Genomic DNA, 22,321 nt, shown 5'->3' on the forward strand with positions numbered 1-22,321 from the left:
GACTGGTAGTCCGAGAGAGATCCGCTGAGCCGATCCCGTGGAGCGAGCCAGAGCCCGGAACGGTTCACCTTCCACTCTCAGTTGTATCCGAGTGCAACTTCACCTCCTTCAGGGCTTCACTCTCTCTCCACTTCCCCTTTATTTTGGTGGTAAAATTATTGTTGATAGTCTGCAATTTGGGGTTGGAATTGAGTTTTGGCTGGGGCTCCTGAGGTTGTCAAGTTTGTGATGCTGGAGAGGACACGACCTTCCAGTGGAAGGTGCCACGCGAGACTGAAGGGTCCTCCAAGGATCTTCTCCGCCGGTAAAGAATGACAGAGGTCGCGTGTACTAAACCCCCACCACTTTGCCCTCCAGCCAGCCAGTTTCTGTGTACTTTTTTTGGAGGTTCGGGGTCTTTATCCCCACTGCTGCACCGGGATTCGCGTGTTATGAGAATTTTTGTAAGGATGCAACTTTTTTTCCAAGGTATTATTATGAGATGCGGAAAAATTCGGAATTTAAATTGAGAATTTTAATTTTTCCAAGAGAAACAATCTTCGCATTTTTCGGGGGTTTCTAGTGGGAAATTAACAATTTGAGACATTTTTTAGCTTCTTATTGACTCACTTTTTTATTTTTTTATTTTGACGCTTACTTATTTCTGACTCTTATCAAGCATAATGGTTGTTTTCCATGCAAAAATTATATAAAAAAAGATGATTGAAATCACTCTGTTTTCGGGTCATAGATCATCCCTTGGTAAGATTAAGACCGTCCGTATTATTGATAATTCACACTGGAAAAATAATGAGTCACCCCAACATTCGGAAGAACACTCCGCAAGAAGGGATAACATCCACTAAGAAAGGTTTAATTTACAGTTATAGTTTTTCATTTGAATATTTCCAATATTAAAATAACGTGTTTAAAGATTGTTCGGATAGGAATAAAATAGAGCGTTATGGATCAGAATTTTTATTGTCAATTGTTATCATTCACAATTGTTTCTTCTTTTAAAGACATACGCGTTGAAAAATCGACTTTGAACACACTTCAAGAATATCCAAGGATCTTTTACAGTTTGGTACAGACTACACTACAGATTCAACAATTTTTAATCATCAAATCTGTCAATTTAACTGCGTGAGAGAAATTTGAAAAAATCATGAATATGCAGCGTTATTAAAATTACATTTTGCACAGAATTACCATTTTTTAAAACATTCGTTGTTTATACATAAGTAATTGAAATTGTTTCAACTTTCGGAAACCTTGTTTTGTTAGCCATGAAATAGATTTTTGATATAATTCTGAATATGAATAAATTTGTGACGACTCCGAACAATTTTTATTGTGAAAAATTGATTGTTTATAAATTAAAAAATAGCAAATTTTAAATTATTTCAGCAATCTTTCAAAGAGAGATTCAAATTCAGTCTTGCAAAGTTTAAATGATAAAATAATTGTAAAATGTCCGGAAACTTAGGGTCAAATGGGGCTCAAATGAAAGCTCTGATGTTGGACTACAAAAGTAGAAAAACATTTCACTGGAGAAAAAATAGCCAAAGTACTTGGATATTCTTAAAGTTGATTTTTTTAGGTCGAAAAAAATTGACCTTCATGACGTGAGAATTATCTTCTTGAGTTGTCTCCATTCCCAATTCGTTGTAAAGAAAAAAATTAGCGTTAAGAAATTGATTTGTCCTGTCATGAAGAGTTCCAAGATTTTTTGAAAATAAAAAAAATATAGCTGAAGGCCTTCGGGCGATGGCCTATTGTAAGAAAATTATTTTTTTGTGTATTTTTTTTGCAATAAATTTCGTTAAAAATTGAAATTAAAATTAAAAAGTAATGGTACTTATTCGGAAATATTTATCCCTTAACGGAAGCGAGAATTCTTCACCGTAATTCCAAATGATTCAATTGAATTCGTTAAGCTGTTTCATTACGAAAAATCATTGATTTAGGATCGGCACACGATGTACTAGAGGCGGCAGTTGTACTCACAGACAAACCGATGCGGTTATAGAGAGCATATAACAGAGTTCTATCCCGATATGCCAGTCCCCCGCGAATGCGGATGGGGCATCGGCCCAACCTCCTAGCTTCCACATCCAGCCAATAGCAGTTGGCTCTAACGCACAATCTAATACCCCATTTTATTATTGCGTTGAAAAAGCGTCATAGAGGGGCGTCCATCTGTGTATCTGCAGACTCAACAGAACTTTCTCGCGATGCGTTCATTTATAGAATAAAATACGTGAAAGTTATTTGTTCGTACCTCCCCCTTTGTTATGTTTTTTAAAATTTCATTTTTCCTTATCTAGATTTATTTTATTATTCTCATTCGTGAAATGAGGAGTGCGATGACGCACAGAACCAGAGACTTGAACGCCCGAGCAGAAAACGCAGTCTCATATCTCCGAGCGAAAAAAAAGCGAGAAAAAAAATCGATTCAAAACGGTCAACGTTTTATCGAGCTGTCGCCTTTACGATATTATATTGCCGATTAGTATAAACCCGTTTTGCACCTCAGTACATTCACGTTACAATACAAATATACCAATTCATTAGACCATTGGGTTCCTTACCGTAGACACTAATTGGAATTTACACTATTGGGATGAGTTCATTTTATTTCATTAAGGTGTGAGAATATTTTTATTCACGATTGAGAAAAATTACTGTTCTTGTTTTAACGTCAACACGATCATAAATATTGATCAATTGATTTTATGTTTCACTCGTTCCTGCCCGTGTCCGGTCAATTAACCTCTGATTATGTGGGGATAATTTTTTATTGCGGATAAATAAATGCCGAGTGTAGTGGTAAAGCCGACAAAATTAATGAAATTGAGGTAGTTATGTTATTGTCAGGGCGAACTTGATTTATTGGTTTTGATAATTACAAAATACTCCATAAACTTGAGAAAATTACCGTGAAATTCTTAATGATCGCCACAAAAAATGAGGAAAAATTGCATCTATTTTTGTATAATCAGTTTTATGATGAGAGAAGTTTGTATATCCTGAAAACCAAATTTATGAATCAAACTCAACTTCTTCCAATCAAACTCTAGAATGATCTAGAATGATCGTGTGTTTCAGAGATACGTGAAGAACGAGTTTGAAAAACTTTGAAGGAAAACAGATATTTGAATTCATGGAATTCCTGATTCATCATGGAAGTTTCAAAACATGAAGTTTTTCATTATGAATCATCATTGAATTTTCAATGACAATTTGGATTTTCAAACCTATTGCGAAAATTAATCGTCAAAGTGAAAATTCAGAAGAAAAGTTGCCTGAATTTTCATAATTTTCAGTGATTTTCTTTGTCGTATAACCCTGAGAAATCAAATTTCTTTGAATATTCAATTTTCAATTGAAAACCCGAGTTGAAGACCCGAGTTTGTAGCAAAGATGTCAGACAAGATATGAATGTTTTTTTGGGCTCAATCGAAAGAGCGGGTCGAGAAATGGCGTGCTAGGACCTGTAAGATGGTTTGGAACCAGGGGAGATTCCTAGACCCCATTGTCCTCCTAGACAATGATGTCACAACTCTGCTTTTCAATTGAAAACAGATATCATCTTTAGAGACATTTGTCATGTTTAGAGGCTCTAGCACGTCATTTCTCGACCTGCTCTTTCACCAAAAACTGCTCTATCACCAAAAACCCGTAATTGTTCAAGAAAGTTAATCAGAAACTATCTCCAATAGCGGTAACCACCTCCTTAATTCAACTTTTCCGCATCAAACTTCATGACAAGAATCAATGAAGCAGGTAAATGATGGTAGGAGATTAAAACCCCGAGGATTAACCAATACTCTTTTCTTATTTATTTATCAAAGTGTACCTGAGCGATTTAAATGCATTAAAAGGTCGTGGACGAGATTCTTTGGCGTCCGATGAGGAGGCAGAGATATACCCGCCGGAGGCGAGATTAATCCGGTTGAGCAGACATGCGACGGACAATGTTCCTCCTTCTTGCGGTCAAGAAAGAAAGGCCAGTGCCTAGGTAGGAATCGTTAGGAGTTAGAGGCGAACGAGTGAGAGAGAAAAATAGAGGGATGGAAAATGTCCGATAATACCAGGTGATATCGTTTGACCCGTACGTTGGGTTTCAAATAGAAGGCAAAATGTATTCCAATAGGTGGATTAACGGAGAGGGGATAGGAGAAAGATGAACGTCTTGGACTCACCAAATCTGGATAGAGATAGATCATCGCGTAGTATACAGGACGACGGTCGTTATTGCGTTGTCGCGTTCACCTTCCACTTCTGGAACTTGTTGTTTTCTCTTTATTTTTCAGCGAGTCTTCTTCAGCTGATATTCTCGCTGGAGGACGATGACTATGTTGGATGGAATGTCGAGGGAAAAAATTTGTGGAGTGATGTTGGGAAAGTGAATGGGTTCATTTGATGGCAATTTTAGGAATTGGATGAAGAAATTCAGGGGGTGAAGTGGCATTCTTCATTTGAATTGTTAATCCAGGGGGATAATGAACTGGGAATTCATTGCTGCCAGGGAATTATTAGGCGAGAAACTCCGCACGCCTTTATTCATCAATTATTCATGGAGACGATGTAGAATCTGCTTTGACATTTGAAATATTGATTTTTGTAATATCGCGCACACTAGAGGAGGGGTAGGTGGGATGATAATGGGTTGTTTATTGGTTAACGGAAGGAAATATCACTTATTCCATAGAAATCTGTACATACTGTTAGTATAAAACGAAACGAGTATTTTGAAAAAAAAATTGAAATTGGTGCAGTAGTTTTTAAGATATTGAGGGCAAACAAAATTTAAACAACTTGTCATATCTCAGGAAATACTGAACCGATCGGGCTGACAGCGTGCCAACGTAGAGATCAATCATAGCTACAATGAGCCAAAGGTTCAGATTTTTATCGACACATTTCACCCTATTTATGTTGAATCTTCTAAAAATTAAGGATATCCAGGTTTCTTTTACAGTTTGGTACAGACCACAGGACACTGTTAGAAATTTTCGTCTGAATTTGGCGTGCCAAATTCCGGAAATTTTTATGGTGTTCAAGGTCTACCGAAATTTCAGGAAATCTTGTCATTGAAAAATCTAATATTCCATTGATTTTCTATATGAATTATCTGGAAATCAATAAAATACTTGATTTTTTAGTCCTGAAAATTGTAGTCAAAAATGTTTGACAATACGACAAGAGAATGATTGAATTACATTTCGCGGATTGATAACCTGAATTTTTTGCATTTTTATTTGTGGAGAAAGAGAACTGAAGAAAAATGAATGGTCCCTGTCCGAGAATAGCGATCAGGTGCGGAAGAGATCTTGGTCCTCAGGTGGGCCAGGGTCTTGGGCGAAGTTACCCGGGTGTATATTCGCCCACACATCACTGTATGCCAAGCCTGGGTACGCCGGCTCTCCCCAGTGGAGTGTTCGCCTACAACACTTGGGACTTCAGATTTATTGTCGGTTGTAGTCCGAGTTCCTCCTGTTAGTCGGCATGTCAAACTGAAAGGAAAATAACAAGTAAAAGGTACATTGATAAAAGTTGGTTAACACGCACGTTAATTAATAATAACTTTCTCTTCGAAGTTACAATTTCCCTCATTTCGCAATTAATTATTGTTCTTAGACGTATGAAGGACAAAAATTATCCCTTCTGATGATAACCAGAGAACTATATTGACAGTTTTATAAACTTACATATTCCCGGATATATTCACGCGAGATTTACTTGTCACGAAACATCATTTTTTTTCCAATTTTTCTCGAAACATCAATCTCGCAATACAGTATTATGAATTGAATCATCTCTATTTTTTTATGCTCGCCTTTTCCTTCGATTATGAAATTATATTCCTTGTGCTATAATCGAGCGGATGATGACTAGCCAAAAATTGCATCCTGGATTTCAAGATTTAAGTATTTTAAAGATTCTGGAATATTTTTTGGAATTTCGAAGGATGTTAGAGAATTGTATATACTTTTCATCGATTGAAGTGAAATTTCAAGGTTTTGGGCAGTTCACATATCCCTTTCTATGGATATCCTGATGCATTCTAAATGAAATCTCTGGAGAAATTTTGCGGTGAACTCAATGAACTTGATGAAACTCTAGAATTTTTTCAAAAAGCTTCATACATATTTCGAAGTGTCTATTGTGAAGAATAAATGCCAATTCATTGTCTGCCAACTATTTCAAATAGAAATAACATGCACACAACATAAAATTTGTTCTCCATGATCGGCCCCGAGATATTTCAAAGGATTTCATTCAATATTTTATAGAATTCGATGTGATTTCATGGGATTTCAATATTAGCTGTACATCAAATCAATGACGAAGCTAACAAGTGTACACCTAACAAGTGCTGAAATGGGACATAACCAGAGGTAGAAAGGTCTCGGAAGCACTTGGGAAGAGGCTTCCGAAGACCTATCCAGTTCTGAACGGAAAGACCTAAGTAGAACTTGTCAGGTCCAATTATTCGACTCGGGCGTCATGTGAGTTGAGATGCCTGAGAGAATTAAGCAATTAAAGAAAATTTACTTGTCTCAAGAAAATATGTTTCAGATATTAGAAATTTTTTTTCTCAGTGTATGACCGGAATCAAGATCACATCGTTAACAACTTTAGATCAAAATTTTCGGTGCAATTTTTGAAAATTTTTATTATGCGGTAGTCCCACAGAAAATTGAATGGAATCTCTCTATTTCAGCTGAATTATTTCATGAACATTACTGGAAATCAGAAAAATTCAGGTGAATATATTCTTGAATTTGCGACAGTAGTGGTCACAGGGATAACGTGTGGCTCCGGCGGTCGTCTAAGCTAAGCAATCTTTAGTCTGGTTAGTACTTGGATGGGTGTCCGCTTAGTTCTACCTCCTCGTGCAAAGCTATACTAGAGTTGAGCGCGAATGTACAGACGTACTGTACCCATCTCGTGTGACAGAGGGATGCAATAGGACCTTGAAATATTGGCCGGCTATATGACTGGGGTTTTCCATGGTTTTCCTTGCAGTTCTAGCCTGAATAGCGTGCAGTTTTGTAAAGGGTAAGACGGCCTGTGGTAACACAGATATGACGGGGAGGGGTAAACATGAAGAGAATAGTAGGAGAGGCATAAAGGCGGATGAAAATAGGGCACCTATAGAACCGTAACGGTGGTAAGAAAGAAACGTGAATAATAAAAATATATGCTTGAATTTTCAATTAATTGAACACCCAGTGTAATATGGTATTGAATAGTCATGTTTCAATCGAAAATCCAAGTAAGGTGGGGGATTCCCATCTGTCTGCTGCTTAAAAATTTGCAATTCCATGGAATTTTTAGGGAAATTTCGAACTTCAGGATTTTTTCCTTCGAAATTGAAATTCATGTCACTTTCCAGAAATGTACTACCAAACTGCCCATTAAATTTTAATGTTTTTCTAACTGTTCAAGGAATCATAATTGATAACATTAGCCCACCACAAAATTAGGCAGAATATATGATAGTTTCTCAGCACATGTGAACAAAACTCCGAAGTGTGTAAGATCTATACAGCGTGCAGTCATATAAAATCAGTTTCATTATTGTCCCATTGTTTATGTATTTATTTATTTATTTACTTATTTATTGGTATAATAGTCCACCAGCCGAGACCAACTACATGACTTAAAGAGTATAACATAAACTTAAATGTAATACAGATAGCTTATCCAAAGGTAGATGGTAACGCGAGGTAAAAATTTTATATTATGAGGCTAAAAAAAATTAATGCTGAACACTGTAAAAAATTTGGTGTTAAATTGACACCGATCGGTGTCCCAATGAGTCCACACCGTTTTTGGCGTGGAGTTGCGGTGTTAAAATTACACCGCACCATATGACATCGTATGTAATATCTGGTGTTAATTCAAGACCAATCGGTGTCCCAAAAAGTCTACACCGGATTTTTTTCGGTGAATAATTAATTTATTAATTGATTAATTTTTTTTAATTATGAGCATTAATGCATTGTGTAGTCAGTGTGGACCGATCCCAAATTGAAAACCATTGAGCATTCAATGTGATCTGAAAGTTTTCAATGCAGTCATTTGCAAGAGTTCATTAGTCCCATCTAGGGTTGATGGTTCCAGGCATTTTTTTCGCTCAAAATATCCACAATGGACTAGTTTTAAAAGCACAATTACCTTTCGACCTGTGGTACAAGGGTTTCCGGGGCAGGACCTCGAGCCTCCTCTGACCCAGTGAGACCCTTGTACACTGTTGCCGCAAGGTGATGATGCCCCCGAGGCAAAAAGAAGAAAAAATGAAAGAAAAGAATATCCACGCGCCTCGTCCACACGACTTGAATGCGTGTGTGCGATTGTCATCTGCGCTTCATACCTCCAACCATGACCGGTCCACATCGGTTCATATACGTGTGTAACCTCGTATGTGTTACGTATTTGTGTCGGTTACTCTGTCCACTTTTACTCCTGTACCGTGGGAAGACGCCACTGGTCATGCGCTATCGTGCAATGACATTGTCTTGTCCTCCTCGGATCCAGCTTAAAAGCGAGAATCATCGAGGTTTATGCCGATATTTACGCCTCGAATTATATCGCATTATCATTCTTCATGGCTGTCGGGATTATAACTGTAGGGGGAATGAATTTTTAATAAATTCAATGTTCGATATATTCGAGGACTTGAGGTATCTGATAATTTCATCAAGGATAATATTTTTTGTGAATAATTTTAAAGTTTATTATGCCAAAGCCCGAGAAATTTTAGTTAATAAACTCATTACGATCTATTTCCATCAATCATTTCTAGGCATATCCGGGAATAATTGTCCATAATTGAATATTTACTTCATTAATAGTTGACAACTGATGTAGTAGAAAAAATTGTCAAGTACACTGTTGGAAAAAAATTGAAATCTCATCGAGAGTCGACTAGTAATTTTCAAGGGAGCGACATTTAATGCGATTTAAGGAAGCGAAAATAATAAAATTTCTGATTTTACTGAGAATACAGGAAAATTAAAAAATTTTGAATTGCATTGCAATGAGAAATACTCAATGAAATAATGAATATTCAGTGCAGAATTATGATGAATTGTCAATTAATTGAAAATTCAAGAATATATTCACCGGATTGTTTTTTTATTTGTACTAATTTTCAGAGAATAAGTGAATTGAAATTTACAGTTCGCATTGATTATTCCATGCAATTCTGAATTTTCAATAACGAAATTCTTTGAAATTTCCGTGAAGCTCCAGCATGATAAAAATTTCCAAAAAATGTACTGGGAATTTCAGCCAAAAATTTCTAATAGTGCAGATGCTGAAGTGCTATACTGTCAGAACAGAAAATTAAATTTCAGAGATTATTTCCCCCATTCGAATTTCAAGCACTAGAAATTGAAGATTCGACGTTTTCTGGTGGAGTGGAAGTGGAATTATTGTCGATAATTTTTCGATAATTCACAATTCATTATATTGCGATCTGAATCAGCGACAAACAGATGATAATCTTCATTGTCATTCATTCAAGTTGACGTGGGTAAACGTCAAATATTAAGATGCATAAACTTGGACTAGATACTGTAGCTATTATCGAGAAAATTTGGTTCCAATTACTTCCATTGTTTTTTATGTGCGGCACCCCCCGCGGATTTAGGAGCACGAAGTCCCGGACCCTGATAATGACGTTGAATTTGACTTAGGGAAAACATGGTTATAAGATTTCAAGTTTTAGATACATTGTTAGGAAAAAATGGAAATTTTGTGGAATAGGATGTTCGTCACGTGACTATATTGTTGTGGCGGTATCATAATTCCCCAAATATTTATATAAATAAATAGACCCTGATTACCCCCTGAATAGTTGTGTTATTTCTAATATCAGGAGGTACAGAAGATAATGAGGATCTTCGTTGTTAGAAGGAGACTCTAATTCCTGGAAATTGAGCTTACTCCTAGTGGAGTATTTTGCTCTCTTGTAGGGTTCATACCAGCTGTGTCCCCGTCGCGGATCCTGGATAACGCCAAGTGCTTCACCATAACTTGAATTTATATGAATACTTATATACGAAATTTTAATTTGCTTTTTGAAGAGAAGCGCCAGATGGGGAGTCCCGTACACCCCCATGAGCACCTATACAAATAAATATAGTGGCTCAAAGAGGTTAAATTTATTTATGTCAACCAAGTTCGGAGAAGAAATATAGTCACGTGACATTAAAATCCTAGGGTGAGCAGGAGATAACTAGGGCTTATTTTACGATTTGGGAGCTGCCTAGTAATTTGTAGAAGAGGGACATTGAATTCGAATATTTCATTTGAATTGAATTCATGATATTCCAAATATCACTAATTCGATAGAATTCAAAGTTTTTGAGAAATAGGAAGGCAAGAACTCTCTCTAACTTATTTGCATATTCATAGCAACAATGACCTCCATTTTCAATTTTTTCTCTTTTGATAGAGCTACGGAACATCGAATATCGTACGTTGAATTCTGTTGATCGGAAGAGTGATGAGGAAAATAATTACCTGAATTTTCGGAATTTTTACAAGCGATGCCCCGCGAGACGAGAGAAACGAGACGAGACCCTTATATTTACGACCCTTATTTTTTCTTTCATTTTTTTTGGCTATTATTTTTTTCATGTACGACGAGATGAAACAAGACGAGACAAATGAAAGAACCATCTATTCTTGACGAGACGAGACGAGAAAATGCCATAAAAATTGTGTAAAAATACCATTTCTTGTCGCGTCTCCACTCGCGGCATCACTAATTTCCACAGAACAATTGAACTAAAACTAACAGTTTCCATTGATTTGTAGTAATTCAATCAGAAAATGAATGAAATACCTGATGTTTCAATGACCAGAAAGTCTGAAAATTCACTGAAAATGTCACAAAAGTCGATTTGAAAAATTTAAAAGGAATCTATTCATAAAATCTGTAGATTCCCTCAAAACCACTACACTCATGTTCTTTACTATATTATCTAGGTATTTAAGTCTGTAAAAATGTGAAATTAAAATACACATTGTAAGAAACAGGGGAGGGAAAGGTGGTAATCCCTTCGGCACCTTGCGAAGGAATCAGGTTGGGCCCATGAGCAGTAAAAAAACCTGTTTGTTCCCTTTGCTGGGGGTATTTCTACAATTCCCTATGGGAAAGTCTCTCGGTTATGATTTTTCGTCTAAGATTCCATTTGTTGCAGGAGACGCGATCTCACCCCATCTGGTCCCTCAAGAGTAGATTTAAAAGTCCTTCAGCTCCATGCAAATTAGATCTTCCTGCAGGGTTCATATAGGCTCGATTTATTGGCTTCAGTCTTCAACCGTCACCCAGAGAAATACGTGAGAATACATCTCTCCTTAACGACACTGAATGCGATTTAGAGGAAAAAATACCGGAATTTTCTGGTTTTCTACTAATTTTTCAGGGAAAAATGGAACTGAAATTGACCGACGGCGATGGCTGTGACGACTCGGGTTCGATTCGCGGTGGGGGGACCAAAATGATTTTTTAACGCTCTAATTTTCACAGATTCATTGTCCGAGCGAGAGTCTCGCAAGGGACGCCGTACTGTACCTGGTCAAGATTTTTCCCTCAAGTGAGGTTTTTGCTTGGCCCTCGGCGAGTGCGATACAAGGGGTTGGGTTCACAAATCGTAAAAACCCGAGAGGGTATACGCAAGAACAAAAATTTTTTTAATTTTTTTGGAACTAAAATTGATAGTTCTCTTCGAGTTTCTCACGAAGTTCTAAATTTTCAATGACGAAATTCCTTGAAATTTCAGATAATTAAATTCAATGCAACTTTCCAAAAATGTAGCGGAAATTTCAGACAAAAATTTTTATCACCGAAAATTTCAAGCATAAATTTTCAATAGTGTAACTGGCATCTAACACGTCATGGTCATATGACGTGTCACTGGCATGTCACAAAATTTCTGCATATCCCTACTTCGCATGCATATCTCTGAACTCCATTTCACTCTTTACCCAGGTAATTGTTTGGTATTTTTTGTGCGAGTTTTAATGTCGCGAACTTTATCCGCCAAGCTCCTCCCTTTTCGGTAGGCAGGATCCTCTCAATTGTTATTTATAATTACAAAATTAAATTGGAGAAGTTGGAGTATAAAATTTGACAAAAGCATTAACCGGATATCCCCTTCAATCGATTCTTGGAATTTCCAACTTTTGGTAATCCCCTTTATCCGATGAAGTTGTCTTCAAGATGTCCCGCAGCGGCGAGGCACGCGAGTGCATCTAGAAATATTCCTGTCGTCGCTTTCAAACGCGCTTAAATGTACACTCAGTTGTTATTTATGGAGTGCGAATAAATGTCTTGGACTGGAGACAAAGAAGGTAGCCCGCAAGTACTCATTTGCATAAAGGCCCGTCTGTCCTTCCACCGAGTGCGAGTGCTCTAGACGAGAAAAGTATATTCCAGGTTTATATCCTTTACTTGGGTGGGTTTCCAATAAAGACAAAAATTCATTTGTTATGGGTAGAGAGAGAAAGACCTGGGGGAGAATGAGGGTGAATGGATGAGAAGGGAGATGAGAGGTTTAAAAAATGGAAATGAGAGTGGAGAGGTCGAAAGCCGGTAGATATGCAAAACAAACATGCACCCCTTTGGGACGAAATCCAGTTGCCTTAGGTGGGCTTGGGACGTCAGCATTTGGACCCAAAAACTTTTTTTTCTTTCATTGAATGTTTTTCACCTTCGATTTTCCTAAACTGCGAGCTGAAACCTTAATATGACGATATCTTTGAGTCAATTATTACTGAAGATCATGATGGATTCATTTTTACTTCCGAATAGAAGCATTGTATTCGTCGTTGTAAATTGGAAATTTCCATTTTTTTGTGTGACAATGACTAATTTTGGTCGCAGGAGTTAGAATATGCTGTTTTTAGATCATGTCCGTATGTATGTATATATGTATGTATGTATGATTTTTTTCAAATTTATTTTTTCGATGATCATTCAAAAGATAATCGTCGAAATCTTTTCAATTATGGCTTAAAATATTCGTTTGAATGATATCTCGGTCGAGTTCGAAGATCTCATGAGTTGCTTTGAAATTATAGCCTTAAAAAGCATTTAATCGAGGTTTTATCATGGTTTAGTCGGGATTAGTTGGAGTTTAGTCAGGATTTAGTCAGGGTTTAGTCGGGGTTGAGTCGGAATTTAGTCGGAGTTTAATCGAGGTTTAACCAAGGTTTTGGCAAGGTTTAATCAATGTTCAGTGGAAGTTGAAACCAATTCAATTTTAATTCAGTCAGCCTCTGTTAGATGTTTAACCAGGGCATAAGGAGCGTTAGACATTTGGGACATTTGGGAATCATAGTAAGATTTCATGGCTGGTATGTCTTCTTCCCCAATTTATCATTCAGAAGCAAATTGCTAATTCATTAACCAAAAAGTTATACGGGTCTTAAATCCAGTTTAAAGAAAACTATTCAGGAGACAAATAAAATTTGAATAATTTACTTACGACTGAGGAGACATCAACATTGACATATCTGGAGCATGAAGTCTTGTGATATCAAATTTTACATTCATTATGTGTTCACTCAATCTGTCCAATTCAAAATAAATTCAGTTCATTAAAAAAAATTATCTCAAATTGTCTTTAAAAAAAAATTATGGAATTTTTTTAAGGTTAAACTTCGGGAAGGATCCCTATTACTTTGAAATTCATGACAGAAAACCGAATACATACTTTGTGTTTTAATTCGATTAATCCATTCGGAAGCAAACTGCTCTTTTTTAGCAAAAAAACAATACATGTTTAATTTGTTTTACTTCAATGTTACGAAAACTAATTGATCAAAAATTATTTTCTTAAACGGAACGGGATTGGAAATTACCTCACTGTTGGAGAACAAATTTTACCATGATTTTTCAGCACAAAATTCAATTTTTTGATTTCATCAAACAATTTAATCTCTTGAGATGCTGAATAACTTCTCTATCTGAAAAATTATGATGATGAATTTCACCGAATGAAAAATAGAAAAATTAGTGGTAAAATGATTAATCCAATTAGAAAGTCTCCGAAAAAAATTCCATCTTCAACTGTCACTGAGCCAATACAATTAATAACACTCCGGGTAAACAATTTTTATCGAAAGAAACTAGCTGCTTGTCTCGTCCCATCCATCAAAACTCCCTAAGAGGCCACGGGGGCCAGATGTTCGCTGGGGGTCTAAACTCTCTAAAAAAAAGATAGAAATAGGGGACTGAATGTACGGTGGCAAATATCCTCCAACCCTTGATCCTCCATAGTTGTGCATAATGCCCCACGCTCAGACGGTTCCCTCGACCACCCCTTCACAAAAGCCTTGTCTGCAAAAATTATGCGAAAAATAAAATTTCCCATTTTATGTCTGGATCATTCATTGATCTGAGAACCATTGTGAACACCATTGTCACAATAAGTCTAAAGATTGAATAGCCGCGATAGATATATTTCTAGGGTTGATAATGGACTCGCGTGATTTTTCAGGAGTTCATACCGGTTTATCCGTTACTGATGAATTAACAAAGAGATTTAGCTTGAGAACATGACCGCACGTGTTCACAGATTTTCCGAGAAATAATAAAACATAAGTATTTCTCACGTGTTTCAGGAACCAGTACCACTCTACTCGCTGTCCTCGCTTCCTCAGAAGACCTACCCCATTCATTCGAACAACTTTTACCCTAAGGGCAACTGCCAGGGTCAAGCAGACAGATTCATCCCGAACAGACGATCCCAAAACTTTGATTTTTCGAAGTACTGTTTGATGAAGAAAGAGACACAAATTGAGAAGGATGCTTCTTCAAATAATTATGTTGATGTAATCAACCAGGTAACTTTATTTGAAACAGTCATCCTCAGGAAAGTATAAAATTGGAATAATTCGACTTTTTAACTATTACCACGATTCGTTAACTATTAACGAATCGCGGTAACAGTTAAGAAACCTCGTTTGGTGCAACTGAATTATATTAAGAAAAAGTATATCTTTGAAATAAATTGTTGTCCAAGTAGCGAAGTATTAATCAAACCCCATCATCAGCTCCTAGCGTAACCCAAGATTTACGTTCTGGGCGTTCCTGGTGTAGAATCGCATGACTCTACTTACTAATTATATATTGTAAATTGAGAAAAAAATGATATAAGTCACACAATGATAATTTTATCTGAATGTACACTGTTAAAAATTTTCCACTGAAATTTGTGTTAAGAGGCTTAGAAATTTCTAACAAGTAACATTTCCACTGAAACTTCAAGAAATTCTGTCATTGAGAATTCATAATTTCCTTCACAAATTCATGGGAATTGTAAATTTCAGTTTAATCGTTCCGGAGAAATTAATGAAAAATTCTGAGCAATTTTTCCTTGTCTTCCGGATTCCTCTGGATTTTCCGTGAATTCCTTAGAAAATGTTTAGAATGCCAAGAATGTTAACTGAATTCACTGAAAATCAAAGGAAATTTGGCCGTGAATATTCATTTACTCTTGAAAATTCATGTAAAGTGTGCAATTTTCTTCTCCCTGCCGCTTAAAAAAATTAAAATTTACTTGAATTTCCAGAACCGGCGACGGTGGCCGAAGTGATTAAATCGCTTGGCCGGACGGCGGGACTCGTGAGGCGCGGATTCGAGTCCGGGTTGGGGCAATTGGGATTTTTAATCTTTCGGAACCCGTCGAACGGAAGTCTAGACACCGAGAATCATCGGAGAAGTGTTAGGAGAACATTCTCCGATGAAGCTCGGTCGATGGACGCCTGTGTTGACCAAGGTTTTCCATGGTTTCCCTCGGTCACCAGGAGAGTCTGTACGTGGTGTACAGCTCCTGGGGTACAATGGACACAGTTGGAGAAGTAGTCGGCCCGTCAAACCGCAAATATGTAAAATCTCGAATAGGGTATATATGGCAAGGAAAATAAATAAATAAAAATAAAATAAATAAAAACTTCCACAATAAATAAAAACATCCAAGCTAAGCAGCGTTGAGCTGGGTTAGTACTTGGATGGGTGACCGCTTAGGAACACCTCGCTCGCACAAAAAATTACGGGCGGTAGGCACGGTGTAGTGGCCTAGTGTCTCCATCTAGTCAGTGTGACAGATGGATACATTAGGGCACTGCACAATCGGCCGGCTGTGCGACTGGGGTTTTACATGGTTTCCCGTGCAGTCCTAGCTCGAATGGGGCACAGCTAAGAGTAAGACGGCCATGATACCGCAGATAATGAGAGGAAAAGTAAAGGAGGGGTGGCAGGCTAGAGGAGGGGTTTCAAATCGAAAACTACTTCGATAAAACCAATGAAATAGAAAAATAAATAAATAACTAATAAATAAAAACTTGAAATTTCATTGCTTTTTTTCGCTTAAATCAAATTCAAATTTTTTTCCTGAAAATTCGACTAAATTTTGTCAACAGTGTATATTCAAATCAAAGTAAGCTACCCGGCTACGCATAAAAACTTCATTTGTAACGTTAAATTAAAGCTACAAAGAAGACATCTAAAAATTTTGCTGTTCCAATTCTCTAATGGACACTAAAACGATGCATGCTTCAATTGTTATTTTGAAATAATCCTCGAATAATTTTGAAAATGAGTTCGTTCAACGAGCAAAACAAAATTCTCCATAGAAACGTTCATTTTATGATTCCATGGCAGAAAATTCCCCGCTAAATTGCACCCACAATAATAAAAATGAAAAAAATAGTCAACCTTGCTGAAACAACAAGCACAACCTCCCTGACACATTCTCCCTCATTACCATACCAAATCGTCCATAATCCACAAAGCCTCGTCCCGACCTTCCAAGCAAACAAAATGAGTAAATCTTTTCCTCAATAATTTTTTGTTATCCCACTTTATTTATTTCTATATCATCACGAAGACTCGTTCTCCGCTTTCTCATAATCGCCGGTACGAATATAGTAACACTGACACGTTGGATATATACCCAAGTTACATTGGAGGACGTCTCCTCCTTCTGTAGTGGGAACGATTTACGAGCGTAATCGCGTAACACGTTGACCATGGTCGTGGTTGAAGTTAAACTTGCACATATAGAGGACGATGTGCGCTTCTTCGATCGTTAAGCTTCAACGTTGGCCTGTGTCTGGACAATTTACTTGCCCTCCAGGTCTTTCACTCTATCCATGCAATTCCTCTGCCCACGCCTTGATCTTACACTCGATGGCGTTTCATTTTTGAATCCCTAACATGTAGTATTTTCCTTTTGAATATATTTGTTTTCACCCAATATGTTTTTTTTTTTCGTTCACACGAGCAAATGTGAATAGATGAAACGAATCAAATGAATGCTTTGAGATTGTAGATGTTATTTCAGATAAATTTCTTGGAGTCCACGTGGAGGAAACGCCTCATGATACGAGCGATGCAGGGGCTTGATGTTTTATCGGGTATTGGTAATCACAGGGTTTTGAATATTAGTGGAAACAGTCGGCTTAAGGAGATGGTTACAGGCAGGAAGGATAACAGAAGGAGGAATAGTGTTGTTGATGAGTATGAGGAGAATATTTGGAAGGTGAAACCAAGGAGCAGGCCTCTACTTGGGGAACATCATCACAAAATTAGGATTCCAAATCGATCGAGACCAGGTGCGTAAAGGATAAAGATTTTTCTTCAATAGGTGATGTGAATTATAGTTACTACTAGGAATTTAATATTTGACAATTATTTGGTTAGAGAAACAATTGCAGAGCTAGAGGAAAATTATCGAAAGCTAGGGGGAAATATCCGCTGTAATTTTAATTGGGAACTACTTCATGTTATTACCGACTGTAATGGTTAGGTGGGTGAGGTGTTGCTCCGGCGGACATCCAAGCTAAGCAGCGTTGAGCTGGGTTAGTACTTGGATGGGTGACCGCTTAGGAACACCTCGCTCGCACAAAAATTACGGGCGGTAGGCACGGTGTAGCGGCCTAGTGTCTCCATCTAGTCAGTGTGACAGATGGATACATTAGGGCTCTGCACAATCGGCCGGCTGTGCGACTGGGGTTTTACATGGTTTCCCGTGCAGTCCTAGCTCGAATGGGGCACATCTAAGAGTAAGACGGCCATGATACTGCAGATAACAATGAGAGGAAAAGTAAAGGAGGGGAGGCAGGCTAGAGGAGGGGTTTCAAATCGAGAACTACTTCGATAAAACCAATGAAATAGAAAAATAAAATAATACTTCATGTTATTGAATACTGAACTCTGATTAGCCTAGGGAAGGCCAGATCCGATTACCAAAAATAATCACTGGAATTTCAGAAAATCTTGGCATTGAAAAATCAAATATTCCACTGATTTTCTGTTCGAATGATCTAAAAATCCATAAAATACTCGATTTTTCACTTCAATTATTTCCTGAGAGGTTGGAAAAAACCCGGAAAATCCAACGAAAATTTGAAAATTTCGTTGAATTCTACCTAAACCTTGAAATTTCAGAACCATTTTTTCCCTAAATCGGATTCAATATCACTCTCACGAGAATTACTACCATATTTCCCATGAAATTTTGACAAATTGCTACCAGTTTGTTTTATGAAAACTGATGTCAATCCGGAATCGACTTAATTCAAGTAGAAAAGGCATTTGATTCAAGTTGAGCTCTACGTGAATCAAATCGGCAATTCGACTTGACTTTTTTTTTGAGATATTTGATCCAAGTCGTGGAAATTACTCAAAATCAAGAGATTCTCGACTTCATTCAATTATCTTCAGATTGCCCGGTGGCTTGGCGCAGTAGGTAAGTTCGTTGCCTCACATGCGAAAGATTCCGAGTTCAAATCCCGGCCGGGTAGAATGGTGCGATCGAACCATTTAAAGTCTTAATCATCATCGCAGTATACCCTAACCGGGTCGAAGCGATGTAAAATAACGATAAAAAAAAAATTATCTTCAGATCAAGGAAAGGCGGCGGATTGAATCAAGATATTTTTTTTTTGGTCAAGGGAGATTTTATCCTGAAATAGGATTACAGCTATTCCGCACATGGAAAGCCTAAGAAAAATGAAGATATAAATTCATAGAAGTATAATTCTATAAATCCTTCCATAGCACCACAATTTTCGTCAATTGGTGAAACCAAAATCATTTCCAAAAAAAATGTGGAAAGTGGAATGTTTTTTTGTCTCGGAATTGCAGCCCGTGGAGCCATTGATTGGGGTTCGAAGAACTGCATTGTGGCCCCAGTGGACATCAATTTACATTTTTTTACGATGGACGAGTCTAATCCATCGCACATAAGTATTTCGGTGGAGTCCTCGTTCCCAGGGTCACGACAGGTAAAATGCCTCAAGTGGAATAATGCTGGAGATCAAGTTGCCATGTACTCGAGAAGTTACACAATATGTGTTTTCGATGTGCCATCATCGAAAATATTATGGAGTGAGGAATGTCTCTGCGATGATTGTGATATTACTTGTATGAATTGGAGTGTGGATGATGAAGAGATTGTCGTGTAAGTTTGGAATTTTCATCGATTCTTCTTACTCATCATAAAACATGCAATCAAAGAGTAGAGTCTTCGCAATTTCGAAGTTATTGGTAATTTTCCGATAATGTTTTTTCGCGAGGGCCGGATTTCGGAAAAATATAAAAGTTATCACCCCATTTATTGATATGTAATAAAACAAAGAAAATTTTTGGCTAATTTTGGAGTACGAGGGGCATTGGTTTGATTTCTTTGTATTGCTTGAGAATAGAATGGACAAAGAATCAAAATAATATAATTATTATTGGAAGGGAAGTCGTTAAGGGAGGGGGGGGGGGATCGGTGGGATTTCNGAAGTCTTTTTTCCGAAAGGGAAAAATGACGACGCCAATCCATTTTGCCACATACATAAACGAAAAACGATGTATTCAATGTTTTTAACTTTTAAGTCGACATTGCATCAGTTTTTATCCAATTGATATTTTTTTTAAATGTTCGTTAGACTCAAAACAACAAAGTTAAGCATTCATTTTTCGCTGTTAAAATAGATCATGAAAAAATTGAACACAAATTGAAAATATTGTTTTTTTTCTCGTTTTTTTCGTTTCTTCGTTTTCATGGTACATGAAAATGCAATTTTTAACTACTCAAAACAAATACATTTTACGCGCAATGCGGAACTGATGGAGGAAAAACAAACTTTCCCTATTTTTTCTTGCAAAACATTTTGGAAAAACAAATTTTTTCTTTTTTCCGAATGAAAGCATTGTAGTCGTCTAATTTTCACATTCTCGAATTTTGATTGAAAACGATGTAGAATAGTCTAAAACGTAAAAAGTAAAAAGTACGAAGTTTGGCTTCCCTGTGGTCAATTTTTAGGAAATTGAGTAATTAAGTGGCTAAAGTAATTCCAAAAATCTAAAATTTTTTTAGATTATAAGTCTTAATGAGGACTAACTCTGTGCAAAATTTCAGCTCGATCGATTTAATAGTTTTTGAGAAAAACCTATTCGTTGTCAAAGTTGCTAGTGAACAGATTTCGATTTTGTTTTCAAAATATTCGCTTTGATGTCTTTTATCTGAATCAATCAAAACATATACACCCGTTCATACAAAGTTTTCAAGATATTTCCGTTTTCCGTTTTCCGTTTTTTTTAAAACACTGTAATCACTCTAACTTGTGCACAAATCGAGATATCGACTTGTTTCAATTTTCTCATAATCTATTTGATGAATCATAAAACGAACGCTCAACTTTGGTCTTTGGAGTCTAATGAACATGGATACAAATTATGTCAATGGGATGAAAATTGCAGTGCAAAGAAAATTTTAAAGGTAAAAACACGGAAAACTTCATTTTTTGTAGAATGTATGAGGCAAATTGATTGAGGTAATCATCTTTCTAATTTATCAACATATCTCATCATATATCAAAAGTTCAATGGATCCCTAGCTCTACCGAAGACTTTCAAATCTCGCCGACGTCCTCTCTAAACGAATCCCATCTATAATTTTAATTCGCAGAGGGTGCACATCTGGAAAAGTATCTCTCTTCCGCACGCGTGAATCAAAAGGAGATCGTCTAATTGAACACCTCCCATCTCACGAAGGAGCAGTATTAAACTTAGCAGTATCCCCCAACAATCGTTACCTGGCAACCTCCGGAATAGACAAACTAGTTCGCATCTACCTCTACCCAGCAATGATCCTCTACCTCGAGATTGGTTACTACGATGCAACCCAGGTACATTTTATCCACATTATTCCATTACCCAAATAGGCCATAAAACGTAATATAACTGACGTATGTACTTTTTCAATGATTTTTTAACCTCGAAATAAGGCATTCGCTTGGCACCCTTGGGACTCGGGAACACTGTGCATCGGCGGTGGAAACGGCGATGGCTCTCTGTCCCTTTGGGACATGCAGAGGCAGGAGTCCATTGGATACAAACGAGTAGCCTTCTTGGGCCACGTGAAGAACATGAACTGGAACAAGATCAGCGGAGAACTGGTCGTACAGTGGTACTACTGGGAGGGCGACAAACGTTTTGTCACTATCCCTGTATTGGCTAGTTGGGACAGGGTTGTCGATGTGGCACAGTGGAGTACACGATATGGAACTCATGCGTTCAACGTTATTTGGAATCCAGATCATACGAAACTGGGTGACTACACGCTTTTAAATTTTCAATTGGAAGGTTTAATGAAGTTAAACTGCTCGTTAAAATTCGAAGTATTTATGAATTTTTGATTTCTTGGTTCCGAGTAGATGCATTGTATTCGTCAAATCTGGAATTAAAAGTTTTTTGGGTCAGAATAACTAACTTTGGCCTGAGGAGTGTGTGTATGTGTGTATGTGACCGATCGTTTTTCGAGGATAACTGGAGAAATAATGGTTTAAATGAATCCAATTGTGATTTAAAATATTGTTCCTAACGACCCCTTGACCTAGTTCAATCATGATTGAAATCGGTCAAGATGTCGTTGGGAACAAGATTCATTGCATCATCTGTTGTTAAAAATAGTATATTGTGTTACAAGTGTGAAAAAGGGGGAATTTTAATACGAGTGCACAGCAAAAACGAATCTTTGAATTTCACGCACCTTTTGTAGACATTTTTCAGACAGTAAAGAATGTCTGAATAAAATGAAAATTTCTCTGAATTTCAGACGAATAGGTACCTAAATATCTTAATTCAAGTTTGAAATTCGAACAAATTTTTTTTTTATTCAGATGTTTTTTAGTGTCTGAAAAATGTCTACAAAAGTGTGTGAAATGAAGCTGTATTGAATTCTCGATGTATGACACCCCTCCTTCCCCTCTAATTTTTCAATCAAAATTCGCTATCTTCCCCCCCCCCCCCCCC

General features: G+C 37.1%; 1 protein-coding gene across 1 annotated transcript in view; it reads left to right on the plus strand.

Annotated features, from left to right (window-relative positions):
• The window catches only part of LOC107036409 (protein cortex), a 110,904-nt gene that overhangs the window by 87,075 nt on the left and 1,508 nt on the right, over positions 1-22,321 (plus strand). Inside the window, exons 2-6 of the mRNA XM_015254354.1 lie at positions 14,635-14,856; positions 17,358-17,628; positions 19,163-19,478; positions 20,976-21,195; positions 21,295-21,619. Coding sequence (XP_015109840.1) covers positions 14,635-14,856; positions 17,358-17,628; positions 19,163-19,478; positions 20,976-21,195; positions 21,295-21,619 — 1,354 coding nt within the window. The remainder of the gene's footprint in view (positions 1-14,634; positions 14,857-17,357; positions 17,629-19,162; positions 19,479-20,975; positions 21,196-21,294; positions 21,620-22,321) is intronic.

Source organism: Diachasma alloeum, unplaced genomic scaffold (assembly GCF_001412515.2).
Source record: "Diachasma alloeum isolate Michigan unplaced genomic scaffold, Dall2.0 Dall_scaffold_00209, whole genome shotgun sequence".
Classification (NCBI taxonomy): Eukaryota; Metazoa; Arthropoda; class Insecta; order Hymenoptera; family Braconidae; genus Diachasma; species Diachasma alloeum.